This window comes from Bombina bombina, chromosome 3 (assembly GCF_027579735.1).
Source record: "Bombina bombina isolate aBomBom1 chromosome 3, aBomBom1.pri, whole genome shotgun sequence".
NCBI classification, from domain to species: Eukaryota; Metazoa; Chordata; class Amphibia; order Anura; family Bombinatoridae; genus Bombina; species Bombina bombina.
In genome coordinates, this window is record NC_069501.1 from 993026318 (window position 1) to 993051127 (window position 24810).

General features: G+C 37.5%; 1 protein-coding gene across 1 annotated transcript in view; it reads left to right on the forward strand.

The window, feature by feature from the left end:
- GDF11 (growth differentiation factor 11) overlaps nucleotides 1-11216 on the forward strand; it is a 723033-nt gene extending 711817 nt beyond the window's left edge. Inside the window, exon 3 of the mRNA XM_053708127.1 lies at nucleotides 5528-11216. Within this exon, the coding sequence (XP_053564102.1) occupies nucleotides 5528-5908 (381 nt within the window). The 3' untranslated portion in view covers nucleotides 5909-11216. The remainder of the gene's footprint in view (nucleotides 1-5527) is intronic.
- The last annotated feature ends 13594 nt before the right edge of the window (nucleotides 11217-24810 follow it).

Sequence of the window (24810 nt, forward strand, 5' to 3'; positions counted from 1 at the left end):
AGCAGTCTGGTATGAACCATAAAAAGGGCTCTTGGGCCCCTCAACAGAAACTGGGCCCTGGGCAGCTGCCCCTTTTGCCCTGTGTTAAAGACGGTCCTGCATAAGCTATCTCTACACTACCATAATAAAACAACCTGTGAGTGATCAATATATATGTTTCTATACTATAAATGCAAATACTTGCTCTCAAAAAATATACTTGCTATCAAAAAATAATAGCGTTAACTTTAAATCTAGAAAACTCAGCTTATATTAGTGAGCATAGTAGAAGCCTATAGAACATTAGTTAGTCATCTGGCAACTCTCCTAAAGAATTAACAATTTCTATTTCAAGACACAGAATAGACATAAATAATTTGTATTCTTACCTAATTAATCACAACTGACTAGGCTATCACATAACTAACAATAGAATGGATGACTCAAAGGAAGCAGTGCCAGTCCAGGTTGGTATTCAATCCCCTGGGCACCAATGTGCCCAGGCTGAATATCCACCTAGACTCACGCTGCAGCAACAACTTCCCTCTATCACCCCCTCCCGTAAGAGGGGGGATGTGATCAATGATCACATATCTCAAATTTGAGACTGCATGGCCAAATTGCACAAAATGTCGGGCAACTGGTTGTTCAGACGTGCCAGGTGTAGCTGTCTGTGTTTCTGGCATGTGTATATGTGTATATATATATATATATATATATATATATATATATATATATATATATATATATATATATATTATAAAAAATATATAGAAAATTAAGTGGCAGACAAAAAGCTCTAGGGTGATGCAGCCAGTTTTCTACTGCACTTACATTTAATGTAGTGAGTAGGTGAGCTTAGTGTAGGTGTAGCTGTTTGTGTTGCTGGCATGTATATATATATATATATATATATATATATATATATATATATATATATATATATATATATATATATATATATATATGGGAAAAATCTTTTAAGTTCGAATATATAGTTATTAAAGCATATATAAAAACTCAAACTTATAACAGTCCCATATCAATCAATAAATGTATTTGCCCAGCTTTGTCCATACACAGTGAGAAGAAACCATAGTTCCCTTATGTGGTTTTACTTATACTTCAGTACCTCAATACCTATGTCTTTGTTCCACTTGAAATAAATGAGGTTTTCCGCCGAAGTAAACTTAAACTCAAATATATAGTCCAATGATGACTTGACTTGTCAAGAATGAAAGTAAATAGATTCACAGTGAACAGAACTGTGGATTTTGTACTGCCGCTGCAGCTCCCAGTGTACAGACGGTCCTGCACTGTCAGATCTTTAACGTAGGGAACCCAAGCCTCAGCATGTAGCAATCTGAAACCACCATACTGAGTGCAAAGACGGCAGCAGCTTGTTCCGTACAAAAGTAACTAAATGTAAAAATAGCATTACACTTTTTACTATGTGATTGCTGCACTCATTTAGTTACTTTTGTACGGAACAAGCTGCTGCCGTCTTGGCACTCAGTACGGTGGTTTCAGATTGCTACATGCTGAGGCTTGGATTCCCTACGTTAAAGAGCTGAGGGAGCTGCAGCGGCAGTACAAAATCCACAGTTCTGTTCACAGTGAGTCTATTTGCTTTCATTCTTGACAAGGTGTCATCATTGGACTATATATTTGAGTTTAAGTTTACCTTGGGGGAAAACCTCATTTATTTCAAGTGGAACAAAGACATATTATTGAAATGAAAGATTCTACTATACTGTAAGCAGCACAGAAGAAGTGATCTACAAGTGCCCAGAAAAGGCTCTCCTGACACTGTGTGGTTCGTACCTCATAGTGATTGAGGTACTGAAGTAGAACCACATAAGGGGACTATAGTTTCTTCTCACTGTGTATGGACAAAGCTGGACAAATCAATTTATTGATTGATATGGGACTGTTATAAGTTTGAGTTTTTATATATGCTATAATAACTATATATTTGAACTTATAAGATTTTTCACTATAATTGTGCTGACTAATTTACCTTTAACTTTCTGAGATAGGGAGAGTTCATGACTTCATTGCTTACTGTTGGGAAATACATCACCTGACCACCAGGAGGAGGCAAAGACACCCAGCCAAAGGCTTAAATATCACGTCCTAATTACCCCAGTCATTCTTTGCCTTTCATCAAGATAGGAGGTGGCACAGAAGTGTCAGAAGATTTGGAGAGTCCTGAAAAGGGGTATCTGCCCTTCGAGATAGGACTGGAGTTTTAAGTAGTCATGTCAATCTCTTGCTAAATGTACTACTATACCTCTTGAGGATAGTTCTTCGTTGAGAGAGCCGATGGATAAGAAAATGGAAACCTTTCTGAGAAAGAAGTTTCAACATACAGGATTTTTATTTCAACCAGAGGCTGCAGTTGCCGCGGTTGCCGGAGCATCTACCTACTGGTGTGACTCTTTGTCGGAACTCATTGAGGTAGAGTCTCCCCTCGAGGATAATTAAGACAGAATTAAAGCTCTGAGAATTGCTAATTCTTTTATCTGTGATGCGAACATGCAAATGATTCGCCTAAATACAAAGGCCTTTGGCTTTGCGGTCCTAGCCCGCCGGGCACTCTGGTTGAAGTCTTGGTCTGCGGATATGACTTCTAAGTCCAGACTCCTTCTCTTCCCTTCTAGGGAAATATTTTATTTGGTCCAGGCCTGGACTTCATTATTTCTATGGTTACCGGAGGCAAGGGTGCCTTCCTACCGCAAGATAAGAAGAACAAGTCTAAGGGACGACAATCTTCTAATTTTCATTCCTTTCATTCTGACAAATCCCAATGACAGCAATCCTCCTCCAAGCTTTGGTTGCTTTGTCCAGATCATCTGTTCCGAGGGATGTGCTTCTTAAGACCATCCTGGGAGATTGTGACTACGGACACAAGTCTATCCGGATGAGGAGCTGTTTGGAGTGCCAGGAAGGCACAGAGGTTGTGGACTCAGGAGGAGTCCTCCCTCCCGATCAATTTTGGAACTATGGAACTATCAGACAATATAACCTTGGTGGCTTACATCAACCATCAGGGGCGAACAAGAAGTTCCTTGGCGATGAAGGAAGTATCTCAGATTCTGGAGTGGGCAGAGGCCCAAAGCTGTTCGCTGACAGCGATCCACATTCCGGGTGTGGAAAACTGGGATGCGGATTTTCTCAGCAGGCAATCCTTCCACCCAGGGGAATGGTCTCTCCATCCCAAGGTGTTTGCAGAGATATGCAAGTGGAGGACACAGGAGATAGATCTCATGGCATCTGGTCTCAATACCAAGCTACCCTAGTACGGGTCGAGGTTGAGGGATCCCCAAGTGGATCTAATAGACTCATATATCTTTTTCCTCCATTACCGCTTCAGGATTACTGATACCCGCATCAAGCAGGAGCGGGTATCAGTAATCCTGATTGCTCCATCGTGGCCGCGAAGGACGTGGTTCGCGGATCTAGGAGGGATGTCCTCATCTCCTCCGTGGAAGTTACCTTGTCGCACAGACCTGCTGTTACAAGGTCCATTTGTTCATCAAAATCTAGATTCTCTGAGGCTGACTGCATGGAGATTGAACACTTAGTCTTAGCAAAGAGAGCTTTCTCTGAGAGTGTCATTGATACTCTTATGCATGCTCGTAAACCAGTTACTCAGTGTATCTACCACAAAGGGTGAAGGGCCTACTTATTCTGGTGTGAAGAGCGTGTTTTTTCCTGGCACAGAGTTAAGGTTGCCAGAATCTTATCTATTCTCCAGGATGGACTGGAGAAGGGCTTTTCTGCCAGTTCCCTGAGAGGACAGATTTCGTCCCTGTCGGTTTTATTACACAAGAGGCTGGCTGAGCTTCCAGACGTGCAGTCCTTTGTTAAGGCTCTGATTAGGATCAGACCTGTGTTTAGATCTGGGGCTCCTCATTGGATCCTAAATCTTGTTCTTCGTATTTTGCAACAGGCTCCGTTTAAAACTCTGCATTCCGTTGACATTAAATTGTTATCTTGGAAGGTTCTCTTTTTAATGGCTATTGCCTCTACGCGCAGAGTTTCTGAGATCTCTGCTTTGCGATGTGAGTTCCCTTATCTGATTTTTCATACAGATAAGGCAGTTTTATGTACTAAATTAGGTTTTCTTCCTAAGGTTGTGTCAGATCGCAACATCAATTAAGAGATTGTGGTTCCTTCCTTGTGTCCTAATCCTTCTTCATTGAAGGAACATTTACTTCACCATTTGGATGTGGTTCACGCCTTGAAGTTCTTTCTTCAGGCTACTAAGGAGTTGCTTGTTGTCTATTCTGGAAAGTGTAAGGGGCAGAAGGCTACTTTGACTTCCCTATCTTTTTAGTTAAGGAGTGTCATCCGCTTAGCTTACGAGACAGCGGGACATCATCCTCCTGAGAGGATAATGGCTCATTCCACTAGAGCAGTGGCTTCCTCTTGGGCCTTTAAGAATGAGGCCTCTATGGATCAGATTTGTAAGGCGGCTACCTGGTCCTCCTTACATACTTTTTCTAATTTTTACTAGTTTGATGTTTTTGCTTCTGCTGAAGCAGCTTTCGAGAGAAAAGTTTTGCAGGCTGTGGTGCCCTCAGAATAGGATCCGTGTCTTCCTTTTTGTTCCCTCACGTTATTCATTCAGTGTCCTCTGGAGCTTGGGCATTGTTTTCCCAACAGTAATGAATGAAGCCGTGGACTCTCCCTATCTTAAGAAGGAAAACATAATTTATGCTTACCAAGCAAATTACTTTCCTTACGGAAAGGGAGAGTCCACAGCCCTCGCACGTTTTTTCTTATCTAAGGGCGGCCCCCTATTATTTATCTTATTCTTCTGGCACCATTTATATCTTATTCTTCTGGCACCATTTATACTCTGATATTTCTCCTACTTTTCCTTGTTCCCTCGGCAGAATGACTGGGGTAATGAGGAAGTGGGAGAGATATTTAAGCCTTTGACTGGGGTGTCTTTGCCTCCTCCTGGTGGCCAGGTGATGTATTTCCCAACAGTAAGGAATGAAGCCGTGGACTCTTCCTATCCGGAAGGAAAGGAATTTATCTCATAAGCATAAATTATGATTTTTTGGAATTAGTCCACTTCAGTAATGCCCATTATTGCGCCGTATTACAAAATCTTTTTTTTCATGTTTGACTAATTTTGGGTGAATATACATTAGGGAGTATACATAGCCCAAAAAGTAGATACAGGCTGCATTTTTGGACTTTATCTTATTTTTTTCTATCTTGTATTTTTCTATTCAGATAAGATTTTTTAGGAGTACTCAATATAGTGCCAAAATCACTCTAACCCTTTGTTTATATATATATATATATATATATATATATATATATATATATATATATATATATATATATATATATATATATATATATGTGTGTGTGTGTTTTCTACTTGCCCTTAGAGTTTCAAATTCCCATTAACAGATTTTTTGCTATTTTGTGTGTGTGTTTGTATGTGTATATATATGTGTGTGTGTGGGGGGGTGATGTGCGTCAGTTTCTGTTTTTTAATTGTATTTTACCTTTCTTCTCACAGCATCCCTTTATGGAGCTTCGTGTGATGGAGAACAACAAGCGATCAAAGAGAAATCTGGGACTTGACTGTGATGAACATTCTACTGAGTCCCGCTGCTGTCGGTATCCACTAACTGTGGATTTTGAGGCCTTTGGTTGGGACTGGATAATTGCTCCCAAACGATACAAAGCCAACTACTGCTCAGGCCAGTGTGAATATATGTTTATGCAGAAGTACCCACATACTCACCTTGTGCAGCAAGCAAATCCTCGGGGATCTGCCGGGCCCTGCTGTACCCCAACCAAAATGTCTCCAATCAACATGCTGTACTTTAATGACAAGCAACAAATAATTTATGGCAAGATCCCTGGCATGGTAGTAGACCGATGTGGTTGCTCCTAAGACTTTTTATCCTTCTTTCTTGACCCAGTCGCCCTCAATTTCTCTCCTTCGCTCAAGGGTAAAAGCAGACCAAAATTTGGGACTGGGGCTAGTGCAGTATTTATGCCTCCAATTCCTTTCTCTCTATCCAGGTTAAGCTTGAGATGTGGCATTCTTCGCATCTGATTTCTGCTTATAGTTAAGCTTTTGCAATAATTGGTGTAGATATTTTCTAAGTTCAGTATAGCAATTCAAGGGCTGTGTTCCTACCCATGTAATCTGACAAACATGGGATAAACTAATGGGATCTTAAATCATTATATGCCATATTGCACTACATCCGAGACCAATTCATGGGTTAGGAAGCTTATTTTTGGAAGATAAAATGTTTGCTTTGTAAAAAGCTACATTTTTTATAATTTGAAGAAGGTATGTCCACATTAAAGACTTTTTGGGAACAATTATTTGTCCCCGTATCAATTCTCAGAAGTTCATGGGTGCAAAATGGAGCCAAAAAATGTAACTTCTGTTTTGCATTACAACATTTTTAGATATCTAATAATTGTAAAGCGATTTCCATGGTCAGAATTATGGACTGGTCTTCTACCAAACACAGTTTATAGCACAACTCTCCCTTCGTTTTGCTCCAGTTACATTTATGACTTGAATCAACCTCCTCTCTTTTAAACCTTTTTGCCCAAAATTGCGGATTCCAGAAGACCAGAAATAGTTTTTAGAGACTCTCGCCTTTGGCTAATGCATTGTGCAATATAAAGTAAAACTAAGCATGAAAATAAGTCATTGTATTCCCTGCAAACTATTCGTACAATGCTGCCTGCTCTTAAAATCAGCTTAGTTATGTAGAATATCATTTATAATAAATACATTTAAAGAGAGTGAGGTTATTATACCCTGGTCATGTAGGTTTTAAAATGAAACTTGAAAAATTTATTTTAGGAATAGCTTTATCTTTTCGTGTCAGGAGGTAAAAATGTCTTAATTATGACTTAGGCTTTTCCTTGGTGTTATTCCTAACCTGGCACAATAAGCACGGTAACAGATAGGCTAGTCTGTTATCTACATAGTATTGAGGCTTCTCAGGGATTGGTCTAACATCAGGTATAGGTAGGGTCCCTAAATTTAGATTTACTGTGTGTTGACAGGCACACTGGGAAGCTTTTCTGAAACCTCCTTTGCAGTGCAGTGATATTCAGTTGAAAAGAAGCTGGTCCACTGTGTGTGCTACATTACTACATCACACATTAAATAGATGCACTAAATACAGCCCTTAAGACACATTGTGCATATTTATCTGTCCCAGTAACAGCTCAATGCCCTCTATGGACCATTCTCTTTTAACTTCTTTAAGTAGTTTCCTTCCTGTAATATGCTGTAGTAGTGTTCATGCATATACCTGTACATATTAATAGGTTACATTATCAAATATAATGTGAACACAAAGCTTGAAAACTGCTAGAAAGAAGGCAGCAATAGTGGATTAAAAATGAATGAGGGTTGTTGAATATCACAGTGTGAGCTCATTAAGGAATCAGGGGCTAAAGTATGCAATCTATCTTACTCTTTAGGGCCACCCTACAACTTATGTTAAAATGTGCAACTTTCTTGATAAACAAAAAGTAATTTGGACAGATATGGAGTTGTCACTTCATTGTTAATTCAGTACAGTATATCTTTTTTTTGGCAGCTTTTAACTCATATTGCTGGCTGCCCACCTGGAGTATACTGATTTATCTTAATATGTTACAACAGACAGCTCAGATTATTTTAATGGTTTAATACTTTCTCTCCTTTCCCATATGCTATAAAGCTGTGTATCTTTTAAAGAACCAGCTTTATGGCATATTGGATAGAATCCACTAGATAACAAATTATGGGAACAATTTTGAATGATAACCTGAAAATATGGGGTATGAATCACATATCCAGAATGTAGAACAGGTTAAGATGGACTATGCTTTTTTAAGAGACCGTAATTGTATTTTTTTTTTTCAAAGAGGATTAAAGGGTATCCTTTTTTGACATGGCACCATTTGCACTATAGAAGGTCTTAGGACCAGTGGAAGAAGAGATGCCATTTGTGTTCCTGTTTATGTCTCCAACAGACTCCAGACTAGAAGGGACAATTTTGTCCAGCCTCTGTACATTCTGCTGAGGCATTACACTTTCAGCATGCACATGCTTCAGAGCTGTAAACCCAGGACTACTATAGGTTGTCCATTCTAGGCTGGAACTATCCATCTTTTATATGTGTATGTTTATGTGTGTGTGAATGAGGAGATTTTGTAGAAGGGAAATGGGATCTTGGGTGGGGTTTTACTATGCTGGAAGGTTATTACCTGTCAATATTGAAAAAGTGAGAAAAAAGCATCGCCTTATCCTTCTTACTAGCTAGGCAGTGACCATTCTTGTATGCCAAATGTCAGTAAAGCTCTATGTTTCTGAGCACACTTCCACAAACTGTTTTTTGAATAATCTGTCACTCGCTTGTCAGTGTAATCAGTGAGAGCCCACAAGAGCTACAATATAACTTTCATGCTACCTGGCAAAGCAGTTCCAAGACCCCGAAAATTGACACAATTTCTGCTAGTGGGCCACTACATACTATTAAGTGGATTTCTACAAGTTATATGGAAAGAACACCTTCACAAAGAGACATTTTCTTCTGTATTGGCCATTCAAAGGACTTCCCAATGGTACTGGTCTACATATTATTGTGAATGGCATGGTAGCTCATATGTAAGGGTGAAGCGATAATTTTGGTGACACCTTCACGGCAGGTATCACAATGATGTGTGCAGGTGGAATATTATGACATGATTTCTGCCATAGGAAGTTGCACATTAGTGCTGTGTTGAGATTTTCTTATAAATATATATTTTGTTTACTTAGGATTCCCTAAAGCAAAAAAAAAAAAAAATGTTTTGAGGATGTTGTTAATACGGGAATTCAACCCATAAGATGGGGAACACTTGGTGCTGTAAAATAAATATTGTTTGTAGTTTATTTAATTGAGGTATAAGAATTAAATGGCAGAGACATGTTTTTAAATGTGATCATACAGGTATTATGGATGATTCAAACAAATCACTTTGCAAAACTGAGAATTTAATGCTTTCCAGTTGTGAAAAATGATCATGGTAAAATGGTTTACTGTCAAAATGAAATTGCACATTGTTGGTAATCTGCATAAACCTAATATAGGAACAAAAACTGAAGCTGGATTTCATGAAAGACTGTTAAAACTAACCAATAACTTATACACTTGCCCCTAATTCAGTCTGTTAGGATAGTCGTGAAAAATGTTGTATGTATGTATGGGCAATTTTTGGTTTCTTTTTCCTAGCCATTCCAATCCATTTGAATAGACACCATTTCAATATGTAAAACCTCCAGGTTTATGTATACAATATAGGAGTAAAATCTAGTTAAACACATGGAAAAACTAAAACAGTTGTTTCACAGGCTTATCAAGGGGAATTGTTGAAGCAAAAAATGTACAGTTAATGCAAAAATGTAAACATGACATAATATTGTTTAATAGTCCAAACACTGATTTGGAGTTATAAATTAACCATTTGATAATCATATTTTGGTATTAGATTTTATTAAACCAATAATCAATTGTGTTTATTTATATATAAAATAAGCAAGCAGAAAAACAGGACATGTTTTGTGTTTTTAATAGGATCAGGCTTTTCTAGCCAAAAATTAAAACTATTATTTGAAAAATTGCTCAAAAATATTTTCTGATGGATTGGAATAATTCAGTGTCTATATTAAATATTAAGTTAATGCTGTGAGAAGCAACTGGAAGAACACACAATAAACATTTTTCGTAATAGTTTTAAAATATACTGGAATCACACTGAACTTCAAATGGATTGGAATAGACCCCCACTGTCTGAATACAGTGGTAATGTTAGTGAATTTCCACACATTTTTTTCTTATTATATAAGTTAATTACAGACAGTTTAACCGTGCCATTTATTTAAATTTGTAAAATTAGTAATAATGGTAGCCAAGAAGCCTGGGCACTTAAATGTTTTGCCGAAAGAAAGGTAACTTGGTGCACTGATAGGAATCTTAACACAATAGAACTAAAATAAAAAATGTGTTTCTGAATTTGATGTGAATGTACAGTATCTAGATCACGGTAGGACCTCTGGAACTGTGGCCTCAAAACCAACTGCACCACTGATAGCTATTCTCGGGGCTACATTATAGTTTACTAGTCATGAGAGTTGATAGCCCACTCAGTATTAAAGATTGGAACAGCCCAATTTCTTTCCCTTCAATTCCTCCCAAGTCTGGGACTAGTAAACTAAAGTATATTTCCAACCCTAGGTAGACCTATGAATGCAACTGAACGGTTCCACTATAACATAAGATTCCAAAGAAGCCATGCAGTATAATGCATTTTAAATTAATTATTAGTACAACTAATTTAGGAATATTGTGTGTGTTAATTTTGACAGAAAAAAAGGAAACCATTATTATGTTAAACAAAATGGTCATATAACTTGATCCAACACACTATTTAGTTTAAATAGGTAGGGAAGAAAAAAAGATTAAAATATGACCAATTTGTTTACAAGGAAGAGACTAGCAAATTATCTTATTTTATGTGATATGAAAAGGCAGAAAATAAGAAGGAAGCAAATCCCAGCACAGCTACATAAAAGTATGTCCTTCACCTAGTAAAGTGATCTGCTTGCTCTTGCTTGTGGAGAACAAGTTTAATGGACTACAGATATAGAATATTTTCAAAAAGTGCTATCAATAAACTCCTTGAAATGTTGAATACAGGCACTATACATCTTCACTTCTGGACATCTGTTAATCAGCAGCCAAATAGCTCTCAGTCCCATTTAATGATTAAATGTAACACCACTCTCAGTAAATGATTTCATGTAACACCATTCTCAGTATATGATGTGGCGTAAAAAAAGTGTTCCCTTATATCAATTAAGGCGGGATTATTCATTGATCTTATACATGTTTCCTAGCAGCAGGAGCAAGTTGAACTTGAGGTCCCTAGCTTGACAGCCTACTTGCGAGTATTCTAATTTTCACATTCAGTTTCATAATGGGTGATTTTATGATTAAGAATGAAAACCTTGTTCAAAATAGTATGAGATGAAAAAATAAAATGCTAGAATGCTTTTGATGCTCTGTAAAATGGTGTTATTCTGTAATTTGTCTTAGTGCCTGTGGTATTGTAATATTCATAAATCATGGCACCATCTTACATTTTTATAGATTGTTTTGTAAAATAAAAAACAACATTAATAGAGCTAAAACCTTTAACTTGCTTTTATCGTATGTTTTATCTGAGTGGGTGAAATAAATGTGTGCATAAGTAATTATCAGTGATTACTTAACAAACATGTTATACCTATACCAAATCATTTTATGTTTAAAGGTTTTAAAAGGGATAAACTAGAAGTTAAAATTAAAGTAAACATGATTGACAAAGAGCACACCATTAAACAACTTTCTAATTTACTTCTGATACCAAATTTACTTTATTCTCTTGATATCATTTGTTAAAGAGCATACCTAGGTAGACTCGGGAGCATGAATATGTCCTGATCACTATAGGGCAGTAGTGTATTCAATAATGTATTAACAGCATAAAAAGTCTGGAATTTGTTCAACCCTGGCATATTATGTATAATGCCTAAAGCTGTTAGGCAGTGTATGAAATAATCTTTCACTTGGATTTGATACTTTGCATAGGAAATGTATATGATACCATGGCATTATACATAATGACAAATGTATTAATTAAAGTATAAAAAAGTAAAGAATACAAGAGAGAATATTAAACGGCAAGCATATTAGAAGTGGATTGTTAGCCACTAAGCGGGAGTGGTATAGGCTTTAAAGCAATTTCTATTGGATGATTCTAAATTCAAATCAACCAATATAAACAAGGACTATTCTAATTGGCTGATTAGCATAGTCCACAACCACATTTTACCCTATAACTACAGAAACCCTGATCTCATTAATCCCTAAGACAAGATAGCCCCCAAATATATTAAACCCATACTTACTGGCCTTCCTCTTCCCCGCCTCTCCCCTCTTCAATCCATCCTAAATGCCTCTGCAAGGCTAATCCACCTTTCTAGTTGCTCTATATCTGCTGCACCTCTCTGCGAGTCCCTTCATTTGGTCCCCATTCACTGCAGAATTAAATTCAAAATTCTCACCCTTACATACAAAGCTCTAACCAACGCCGCACCCTACTACCTATCCTCTCTAATCAACAAATTTACTCCAGTCTGCCCACTAAGATCCAACAATGACCTTCTCCTGCTTCGACTATCACCTCTTCCCATGCTAGACTGCAGGACTTCTGTCGTGTAGCACCTACCCTCTGGAATGCTCTCCTTCATGCTGTCAGCTTTCCCCTAATCTTTCTTCTTTTAAATGCTCCCTGAAGACATTTTTGTTCAGAGAAACCTACCACCCAACATCCCATGGGAATAGGGCCCTCAATTCCTCCTGTATGTGTTTGTCAAATTTTGTCTTGTCTCTTAAAAGTTTTATATCATTGTTTTATTTAAATGAATTAAACCCATGGACAGCATTGTGGTATATGTTTGGTGCTTCATAAATAAACTATAATAATAATAATACATTTTGCCACTACCTTTTATTGATGGTAACCCCACCACTAAGGGGAACTACCCTCCTTAGGGGCCCACACACTACTCAAACCTTTACCCAAGGGACCCCCCTAAAGGGAACACCGCACTTAAATAAACACACCCTAAAATATAAAAAACGCCCAACTGATTTACATAAAGGTGTCTCTCCACCGCTGAAGGTCTTCTCCACTGGTGGTTTTTACTGTTGTTGCAATCTTCGCACTCTGCTTTTCAGGGTCTTCCTTGATCTGTTCCCATCAAAGAATGACTTCTGGTAATTATATTTTTATTTGTGTGCCCTATTTTCACCTCCCATGATTCTCAGTCATACATATAGCACTTCGGCCAATTGAACAAAAAGAAAGTGTGGGGCTTGAGTTCATGAGTCATCACGTGTGGGAATCTATATCCAAGCAGTAAAGTCCACGAGATCACCATGAAATAGATGGACAAAAAGTAAAGGCAGGAGATTACTAATCAGGCACTATGGCCCGCAGAACTTTTTGGCCAAAAGAGGCATACACATCCAAGTTATAAAACTTTCAAAAGGTGTGCAAAGAAGACCAAGTACCTGCCTTGAAAATCTGATCAATAGAAGCCTCATTATAAAAAGCCCAAGAAGTGGCACTGCTCTAATAGAATGCACAGTAATACGCTCACATGAAGCCTTCCCCACCACTAAATATGCCTTACGAATTAAGGCTTTAAACCAGGCAGCTAAAGTAATAGCCATACCTTTCTGACTTCTTGCTTGTTTAGAGTTTTTAGTGGATGGGCAGAAAGGCCGAAAGCACAGTTTCCTGGTTAATAGTATCTGTAGATACTACCTTCAGAAGAAAACTACTAGTATGAAGAGCAGCCTTATCTTGATGAAAAATCAAAAAAGGAGGTTTGCATGACAATGCTGAAAGCTCAGAAACCCTTCTATTAGAAGAAATTTCTAGAAGAAAAAGAACATTCCGGGAAAAAAGCTGAAGGTCTAAACCATTCATTGGCTCAAAAGGAGAAGTTTAAAGAACTCCTAAAACCAGATTAAGATTCCAGTAAGTAGAAACTGGAATAATAACTGATTTAATTCTGTTATTAAGGTCTGAAAATATGGAATTTTAAAATTTTCCTACTGAAACAAAACACAAAGAGCCAGAATCTATTAGAGAACTGTCTGACAAACCCTTTTCCAGTTCCTGCAGGAACTCAAGAAGTCTGTGCTATCCTTTATGAGAACGCCACACAAAAAAGGTGTGAAAAAATGCTGTAAAGTAAAAATATTTTCAAAAATAGAAATGTTTGTTTTATTTTTATCAATTAACGAATTGCAGGTGAGCGAACAAAAGACAATTCTAATTAAAATTAATATTTGGTGGGACCACCCTTTGTCTTCGAAACAGCATTCCAAAGATAATCTTTACGAGAACACCACACAAAAAAGGTTTTCCAGACGTTATGATACATACAGTACTGTGCAAATGTTTTAGGCATGTGTAAAAAAATGATGTTAAGTAAAAATGCTTTTAAAAAATAGAAATGTTAATGGTTTAAAACCATTTATCAATTAACAAAGTGAGTCAACAGAAGAAAAACAGCATCAATTCTTATTGGTACACTTGCACAAAGTCAGGTGAGGTTGCTGACGGCAAGACTAAGCAAAGCCATAAGAGACAAGGTAGTTATTAGGGATGAGCGAATGATTCGCAACATTCGAAAAATGAAACAAATTTTAACACATTCATTTGTTTGTACAACATTATAACATTAATGTAATAGTATTTGTAATGCTTTCTTTAAATGTAATATTCAATTAAAAAAAATGTAATAATTCGATTTGAATTATGCAATATTCGAATTTGAAAAATTCAAGTCTATATATTTGTAATAGTATTTCTAATGCTCTCTTTACATGTAATATTCTAATTATGCAATATTCGAAATATAAACATTCAAATTGATATATATGTATCTATTATGTATCAATTTACTAAATTTAATTCCACATGAACTATTGAACTTCTGAATTGTATTTGTTAAAGGGACAGTCTACACCAGAATTTTTATTGTTTTAAAAGATAGATAATCCCTTTATTACCCATTTCCCAGTTTTGCATAACCAACACAGTTATAATAATATACTTTTAACCTCTGTGATTATCTTGTATCTAAGCCTCTGAAAACTGCCCCTTTTTTCAGTTCTTTTCACAGACTTGCAGTCTAGCCAATCAGTGCCTGCTCCCAGATAACTTCTCGTGCACTGGAGCAAGAAAGGGAAAGAATACACTTGAAAGCACTCACAGGTCACTTGTTGAGTGATATTAATATGAGGAAATCAAAAAATGAAATCCAAGATTAGAGGAGACACAAACTTAGCTATGATTAAAATTTAACTTTTATTGGGGTCTAAAAATAAAATAGGAAAAACTTTAAAAACACACTTATGTACCGATTGTAGTCTGCTTGGCTTAGCGTGTCACTGTCACGTGATACTTAGAATTCTTCTGCAGACACTCTTATCTGCAATTTAGGTTGCAGTTGATTTACCTGCTTGTATTCAGTTAACTAAACGTGTATGTTTACACTTATAATAAGTGTAAATTCTATGCAGTCATAATTTATAGAGTATCTTTGATTGAAAGTCTCTAGTGGTGAGAAAGTAGTTAGTATGTTCGTAAAAAACTGGAGTTCAAATAATATTGTAATAACTTTTACTGGTATTACCACATTTGTCTTCAACAATGTCTAAAGGTTATATTCATAAAGTGATGGCTAGATTATCAACCTATCTCGCTTGAGCAGTTATGCTGCAGATACGTTCTGACTGAATAAATTTAATAAAGAACTTTATCTTTCATATGTTCAATTAGCAGATTCTGAGTATGGTATTTATTGCTTGCTCAGTTGTATAAGAGGTTGGCTGTGTCTCTAGACCCACACACATGCGTGTCACAGTCTAAGTTTTTCTCATATACTCTGTTATGTGTCAGTAATTCATCAAAGTATTTGTGCCTTTAGAGTGTGCCGACATTCGCTGCTTTCTGTGTGTAATATACTTATATATACCTTAAATTAAGTATGACCGTTTTTCGTTAAGTTAGATATATTACCAGTTTTAACCATCTACAGAATATGAAAGGGCAGTTTTTAAGTATAATCTTTATTTGCTCAGTTGTCTGAGAGGTTGACTATATCTCTGTTCCCACATATATACGTGTTTCAGTCTGAATATTTAGTAATAATACAGTGTCTCGAATACACTGTTATGTAATAGTAATTCACAAGACTGTTTGTGTATTAGCGTGTGCTGATGTCACACCCACAAGCATATCAGAGATTAACTATGTCTCTGTTCCCACACGTATACATATTTCAGTCAAATTATTGAGTAATAATACAGTGTCTCAAATACACTGTTAACTATTAGTAATTCACAAGACTGTTTGTGTATTAACGTGTGCTGATGTCACACCTACATGCATATCACAATCTAAATATTTCTCATCTACTCTGTTATGTATCAATAATTCAGCAAAGTGTTTGTGCATAAGAGTGTGCCGGTATTCGCTGCTTTCAGTGTGTAATATACTTATATATACCTCAAATTAAGCAAAACCGTTTTTCGTTAAGTTAGGTATATTACCAGCTTTGACCATCTATAGATTATACAAGGGCAGTTTATAAGTATAATATTATTTGCTCAGTTGTCTGAGAGGTTAACTATGTCTCAATTTCCACACACATTTACAATTTCAGTCGGAATATTTAATAATAATTACAGTGACTCGGATACACTGTTATGTAGTAGTAATTCACAAGGCTGTTTGTGTATTAGCGTGTGCTGATGTCAGCTGCTTTATAAATGTAATAGATTTGTATATATCTCCATTTAGACAGAACCGATCTCCATTCAGTTCGGTATACTAACAGCTGTGACCATCTGCAGATCTAAAAAGGCAGATACTGAGTATAATACTTATTTACCTGCTCAATTATATAAGAGGTTGGCTGTGTCTGTATTTACACACACTCGTGTCTCATAGTTTAAATTTTTAACAATTTTGCAATGACCCAACTGCACATGTGTGACCGTAGTTCACAAGACTGTTTATGCATTAGCGTGTGCCGACATTTGCTACTTTTTGTCTATGATATGCTTATGTATACCTCAATTATGAACATAAACATAACCTGTGAGTTTCGGTATACTGGCTATACTAACAGCTGTAACCGTTACCTGCCTGAAAGAGTAATATGCTCTCAAGCGTTCTCAAGCACTAGGTTAATTAATAAAACATGATTGCCAGTGACACTTAGCTAGCCAGATAAATGTTGATATTTAAGCATTAATAGCCATCAGTAGACTCTGGATAGATACAGTGAAAAGACTACAGTAATTGAATCGGTAGCTTAAGGCTTACTAAAAACACAGGAGCTCCTAGGACTCCTCACCATTGCCCTAACGTCCCTGACATGTTTCGCCACGTAACGTGGCTTTTTCAAGCGTTTAGTTAACTGAATACAAGCAGGTAAATCAACTGCAACCTAAATTGCAGATAAGAGTGTCTGCAGAAGAATTCTAAGTATCACGTGACAGTGACACGCTAAGCCAAGCAGACTACAATCGGTACATAAGTGTGTTTTTAAAGTTTTTCCTATTTTATTTTTAGACCCCAATAAAAGTAAAATTTTAATCATAGCTAAGTTTCGGCTAGATTTAGAGTTCGGCGGTAGCCGTCAAAACCAGCGTTAGAGGCTCCTAACGCTGGTTTTGGGCTACCGCTGGTATTTAGAGTCAGTGATTAAAGGGTCTAACGCTCACTTTACAGCCGCGACTTTTCCATACCGCAGATCCCCCTACGCCATTTGCGTAGCCTATCTTTTCAATGGGATCTTCCTAACGCCGGTATTTAGAGTCGTTTCTGCAGTGAGCGTTAGAGCTCTAACGACAAAACTCCAGCCGCCGGAAAATAGCAGGAGTTAAGAGCTTTCTGGCTAACGCCGGTTTATAAAGCTCTTAACTACTGTACCCTAAAGTACACTAACACCCATAAACTACCTATGTACCCCTAAACCGAGGTCCCCCCACATCGCCGCCACTCGATTAAAAATTTTAACCCCTAATCTGCCGACCGCCACCTACGTTATACTTATGTACCCCTAATCTGCTGCCCCTAACACCGCCGACCCCTGTATTATATCTATTAACCCCTAACTTGCCCCCCACAACGTCGCCGCAAGCTACTTAAAATAATTAACCCCTAATCTTCCGACCGCAAATCGCCGCCACCTACGTTATCCCTATGTACCCCTAATCTGCTGCCCCTAACATCGCCGACCCCTATGTTATATTTATTAACCCCTAATCTGCCCCCCACAACGTCGCCGACACCTACCTACACTTATTAACCCCTAATCTGCCGAGCGGACCTGAGCGCTACTATAATAAAGTTATTAACCCCTAATCCGCCTCACTAACCCTATCATAAATAGTATTAACCCCTAATCTGCCCTCCCTAACATCGCCGACACCTACCTTCAATTATTAACCCCTAATCTTCCGATCGGAGCTCACCGCTATTCTAATAAATGTATTAACCCCTAAAGCTAAGTCTAACCCTAACACTAACACCCCCCTAAGTTAAATATAATTTTTATCTAACGAAATAAATTAACTCTTATTAAATAAATAATTCCTATTTAAAGCTAAATACTTACCTGTAAAATAAATCCTAATATAGCTACAATATAATTTATAATTATATTATAGCTATTTTAGGATTAATATTTATTTTACAGGCAACTTTGTAATTATTTTAACCAGGTACAATAGCTATTAAATAGTTAAGAACTATTTAATAGTTACCTAGTTAAAATAATAACAAATTTACCTGTAAAATAAATCCTAACCTAAGATATAATTAAACCTAACACTACCCTATCAATAAAATAATTAAATAAACTACCTACAATTACCTACAATTAACCTAACACTACACTATCAATAAATTAATTAAACACAATTGCTACAAATAAATAAAATTAAATAAACTATCTAAAGTACAAAAAATAAAAAAGAACTAAGTTACAGAAAATAATAAAATATTTACAAAGATAAGAAAAATATTACAACAATTTTAAACTAATTACACCTACTCTAAGCCCCCTAATAAAATAACAAAGCCCCCCAAAATAAAAAATTCCCTACCCTATTCTAAAATACAAATATTACAAGCTCTTTTACCTTACCAGCCCTGAACAGGGCCCTTTGCGGGGCATGCCCCAAGAATTTCAGCTCTTTTGCCTGTAAAAAAAAACATACAATACCCCCCCCCAACATTACAACCCACCACCCACATACCCCTAATCTAACCCAAACCCCCCTTAAATAAACCTAACACTACCCCCCTGATGATCTTCCTACCTTGTCTTCACCATGCCAGGTTCACCGATCCGTCCTGGCTCCAAGATCTTCATCCAACCCAAGCGGGGGCTAGACATCCACTGAAGAAGTCCAGAAGAGGGTCCAAAGTCTTCCTCCTATCCGGCAAGAAGAGGACATCCGGACCGGCAAACATCTTCTCCAAGCGGCATCTTCTATCTTCTTCCATCCGATGACGACCGGCTCCATCTTGAAGACCTCCAGCGCGGATCCATCCTCTTCTTCCGACGACTAGACGACGAATGACGGTTCCTTTAAGGGACGTCATCCAAGATGGCGTCCCTCGAATTCCGATTGGCTGATAGGATTCTATCAGCCAATCGGAATTAAGGTAGGAATTTTCTGATTGGCTGATGGAATCAGCCAATCAGAATATAGTTCAATCCGATTGGCTGATCCAATCAGCCAATCAGATTGAGCTCGCATTCTATTGGCTGTTCCGATCAGCCAATAGAATGCGAGCTCAATCTGATTGGCTGATTGGATCAGCCAATCGGATTGAACTTGATTCTGATTGGCTGATTCCATCAGCCAATCAGAAAATTCCTACCTTAATTCCGATTGGCTGATAGAATCCTATCAGCCAATCGGAATTCGAGGGACGCCATCTTGGATGACGTCCCTTAAAGGAACCGTCATTCGTCGTCTAGTCGTCGGAAGAAGAGGATGGATCCGCGCTGGAGGTCTTCAAGATGGAGCCGGTCGTCATCGGATGGAAGAAGATAGAAGATGCCGCTTGGAGAAGATGTTTGCCGGTCCGGATGTCCTCTTCTTGCCGGATAGGAGGAAGACTTTGGACCCTCTTCTGGACTTCTTCAGTGGATGTCTAGCCCCCGCTTGGGTTGGATGAAGATCTTGGAGCCAGGACGGATCGGTGAACCTGGCATGGTGAAGACAAGGTAGGAAGATCATCAGGGGGGTAGTGTTAGGTTTATTTAAGGGGGGTTTGGGTTAGATTAGGGGTATGTGGGTGGTGGGTTGTAATGTTGGGGGGGGGGTATTGTATGTTTTTTTTTACAGGCAAAAGAGCTGAAATTCTTGGGGCATGCCCCGCAAAGGGCCCTGTTCAGGGCTGGTAAGGTAAAAGAGCTTGTAATATTTGTATTTTAGAATAGGGTAGGGAATTTTTTATTTTGGGGGGCTTTGTTATTTTATTAGGGGGCTTAGAGTAGGTGTAATTAGTTTAAAATTGTTGTAATATTTTTCTTATGTTTGTAAATATTTTATTATTTTCTGTAACTTAGTTCTTTTTTATTTTTTGTACTTTAGATAGTTTATTTAATTTTATTTATTTGTAGCAATTGTGTTTAATTAATTTATTGATAGTGTAGTGTTAGGTTAATTGTAGGTAATTGTAGGTAGTTTATTTAATTATTTTATTGATAGGGTAGTGTTAGGTTTAATTATATCTTAGGTTAGGATTTATTTTACAGGTAAATTTGTTATTATTTTAACTAGGTAACTATTAAATAGTTCTTAACTATTTAATAGCTATTGTACCTGGTTAAAATAATTACAAAGTTGCCTGTAAAATAAATATTAATCCTAAAATAGCTATAATATAATTATAATTTATATTGTAGCTATATTAGGATTTATTTTACAGGTAAGTATTTAGCTTTAAATAGGAATCATTTATTTAATAAGAGTTAATTTATTTCGTTAGATAAAAATTATATTTAACTTAGGGGGGTGTTAGTGTTAGGGTTAGACTTAGCTTTAGGGGTTAATACATTTATTAGAATAGCGGTGAGCTCCGGTCGGCAGATTAGGGGTTAATAATTGAAGGTAGGTGTCGGCGATGTTAGGGAGGGCAGATTAGGGGTTAATACTATTTATGATAGGGTTAGTGAGGCGGATTAGGGGTTAATAACTTTATTATAGTAGCGCTCAGGTCCGCTCGGCAGATTAGGGGTTAATAAGTGTAGGCAGGTGTCGGCGACGTTGTGGGGGGCAGATTAGGGGTTAATAAATATAACATAGGGGTCGGCGATGTTAGGGCAGCAGATTAGGGGTACATAGGGATAACGTAGGTGGCGGCGGTTTACGGAGCGGCAGATTAGGGGTTAAAAGTGTAATGCAGGGGTCAGCGATAGCGGGGGCGGCAGATTAGGAGTTAATAAGTGTAAGGTTAGGGGTGTTTAGACTCGGGGTACATGTTAGGGTGTTAGGTGCAGACGTAGGAAGTGTTTCCCCATAGGAAACAATGGGGCTGCGTTAGGAGCTGAACGCTGCTTTTTTCCAGGTGTTAGGTTTTTTTTCAGCTCAAACAGCCCCATTGTTTCCTATGGGAGAATCGTGCACGAGCACGTTTTTGAGGCCGGCCGCGTCCGTAAGCAACTCTGGTATCGAGAGTTGCATTTGCGGTAAAAATGCTCTACGCTCCTTTTTTGGAGCCTAACGCAGCATTTGTTTGAACTCTCGATACCAGAGTTAAATTTATGGTGCGGCCAGAAAAAAACCCGCGGAGCGTTAACAGCCCTTTTACCGCCGAACTCTAAATCTAGGCCTTTGTGTCTCCTCTAATCTTGGATTTCATTTTTTGATTTCCTCATATTAATATCACTCAACAAGTGACCTGTGAGTGCTTTCAAGTGTATTCTTTCCCTTTCTTGCTCCAGAAATCAATGTTATACACATAGCACCAAACTTAGCCATTTAGTTGGCTGATAACACAAAAGGCCTCACAAGTTGGCCAGATATTAAATAAATCAGGTCCTATATATAACTGTAGTGCCATTGGTAACCTTTTTTTCATAACTTCTCGTGCACGAGCACAGTGTTATCTATATGAAATACGTGAACTAACACCCTCTAGTGGTGAAAAACTGTTAAAATGCAATCTGAAAGAGGTGGGCTTCAAGGTCTAAGAAATTAGCATATGAACCTCCTAGGTTAAGCTTTCAACTAAGAATACCAAAGTACAAAGCAAAATTGGTGATAAAAGTAAATTGGAAAATTGTTTAAAATTACATGCTCTATCTGAATCATGAAAGTTTATTTTGGCCTAGACTGTCCCTTTAAATTGAATGTTACAGTCGAAATTTCGAATGTGTATATTCGATTTACCTATGAACATTCAATTACTAATGTAACATTCGAAATCGAAAATCGGAAATAAAATTCAATTACTGAATTTGAATGGATTTTCATTCTTCTGCCAAACGAATTACACTTTCAGCACATTCGCCCATCCCCAGTAGTTATAATGCATCAGCAAGGTCTTTTTACAGGCCCAATATTTGGCTGTAGCAGAAGGTAGTTTGTTCGCTAAAAGGCTGGAGAGCAGTACAAGAATAAGTATATTCAGGCAACAGAAAAGTAGGAAGGTTGGAGATTCCTTGCAAGTTTGGGGCTGCAGTTTTGCAAATGCAGTTGGGGATTTATTAATGGTTGGAGTCAGAATGAATGGTCTCCTAAATGCTGAGAAGAACAGACAGATACTTATCAATCATGCAATACAATCAGAGATGCATCTGATTGGCCCAAAATTTAATCTGCAGCATAATAATAGCCCCAAACATACAGCCAAAGTAATTAAAGGAATGTTAAACAGTAAATACATGCTTGGCATAATTAAGTATTCAAAGCAAAGATTAGTCTTAGAATAATATGTAGATTCATTTTTACAATTATATTAGTTGTTTAAATATTGAAAATATAAGTGTAAAGGTTTAGTTTCTATAAAGTACTTTTGTTTCGGTAACGGATGCCGACATGTTTAAACTAGTTTTCTATTTATCTTTGTTTGTACATACAAAGATGTGTGGAATTACTTTTTGGACAGTCTCTTTTATTGCCTAATTGTCTTCAGCAGGGGAAACAGATAAGGGGCAACTTAAGTTCAAACATGGCAGCCCTTATTACTTTACAGAAACAAAGTGGAATTTAGAAAACCAACAATTTTGAAAGTTAAATTACAGGAAAAGGGAACAAAATAAATAATGTAAGTATATTGCAAAGTTTTTAACTACACATAACTAAACATTTTATATTACAATCTCATACTTTTTGATATCACTTTAAGAACTATACTCAGTGTAAAGAAGAACACTGAGTCTTGGAAGTAATGGTATGGCCCTCACAGAGCCCTGATTTCAACATCATTGGGTCTGTCTTGGATTACATGAAGAGACAGAAGCAACTGGGATTGCCTAAATCCACAGAAGAGTTAGTTCTCCAAGATGTTTGGAACAACCTACCTGCCAAGTTCCTTAAAAAACTGTGTGCAAGTCTACTTGGAAGAAATTATGCTGTTTTGAAGGCAAAGGGTGGTCACATTAAATATTGATTTGATTTAGATTTTTCTTCTGGTAATGTTTCCTAGCCTGAATCAAGATGTCAATAGCCTTGTCAGAAAAACCTGAGACAAAACTAATCAGTCTAGAGTCTGAGCAAATCTACGGGTTTTGGCAGTGTTCCCTGCCTTTATCAAGACTTTGACAAAGGCGGGGAACACTGCTGAAATATGTAGACTTGCTCACAGACTCTAGAGGAGTTGATTAGGTTTAAAGAGCAGGACGGGGGCATCGATCACTTTGTGAATCACAAGTGATTCAGGTATGTAAAAACCTGTTATGACGCTCACATCTTCCTTTTCAACACACTCCTGACCACTTTGTTTGCCAATAATACAGAGCAGCACGGGCTATAAAGGACTATATCAAGCCTGATGGAGGTGCGAACTGGCAATACGGATCACTGTGATTTGCTCATACACTCTAGAGGAGTGGATAAAGTTCATAGAGCAGAACGGGGGCTTAGATCACTTTGTAAGTCACAATTGATTTGTGTATGCAAAACTTGTTGTGACGCTCATACCTACCTTTTCAACACACTCCTGACCACTTTGTTTGCCATCAATACTGAGCAGCATGGGCTGTAAGGACTATATCTAGCCTGTTGGAGATACTTTGTTTCATATTTGTTTACTCGAAGACACAAATATTAAATGCTCTACCTAAGATCCCTCTGATTGGATCATCTTAGGTCACGTGACCGGGAAGAATCACACACGATTGGATTACGTCATCAGAGATTTTCAGTTAAGCATTGTATCGATTGGTAAAGGTACCTTTATAAAAACATTCACATTCTCCTCTTACAGCCATCTGATCCGCACATCATTCCAGTGCGTCGAGCAGGAACTCTGTTCCCCTATTTAGGTTAAGTACAGACTTTGTTAAACCACACTGTTGCTTTTAGCAGCAGTTTTTAACATATGCTCTAGTCTGTTCAGATGCCGGCATCTTATCTGCACTGTTATAATTACAGTTTTTATTAAATATTGTTTTCGTTAAAATAAGTATTTTTATTTATATTTTTAGCATATCTTACCACTTTATTGTTTTTTTTGACAGTCAGCTCTTCTTTTTGTATTTTACAGTACCATAAATGGAGTAAATATGTAAATCAGGTTTAATGACTAGAAAACCACTAGGGCATCTATTAGATTCGGCCAAGGGTCACGATACCTTGCACAATACAGAGGCAGTTTGTGATGCAAGTGAGACGCCATGAGATCTATCTCTGGTAGACCCTAACATCTCACAATTTGATCAAAAATGTACTGATTCAGAGACCATTCTCTTGTGTTAAGAGAATGGCAACTGAGAAGGTATGCCTCCCAATTGTTCACACCTGGTATGTGGATGGAATAAATCATGCAATGATGGCATTCTGTCCAGGCTATGATGTGGGACACTTCCCTCATCACTAAGGAACTGCAAGTTCCTCATTGATGATTGACATAGGCCACTGCTGTGATATTGTCTGACTGGAATCATAGAAAAGATTTCTGTCTGAGGTTGGATCAACT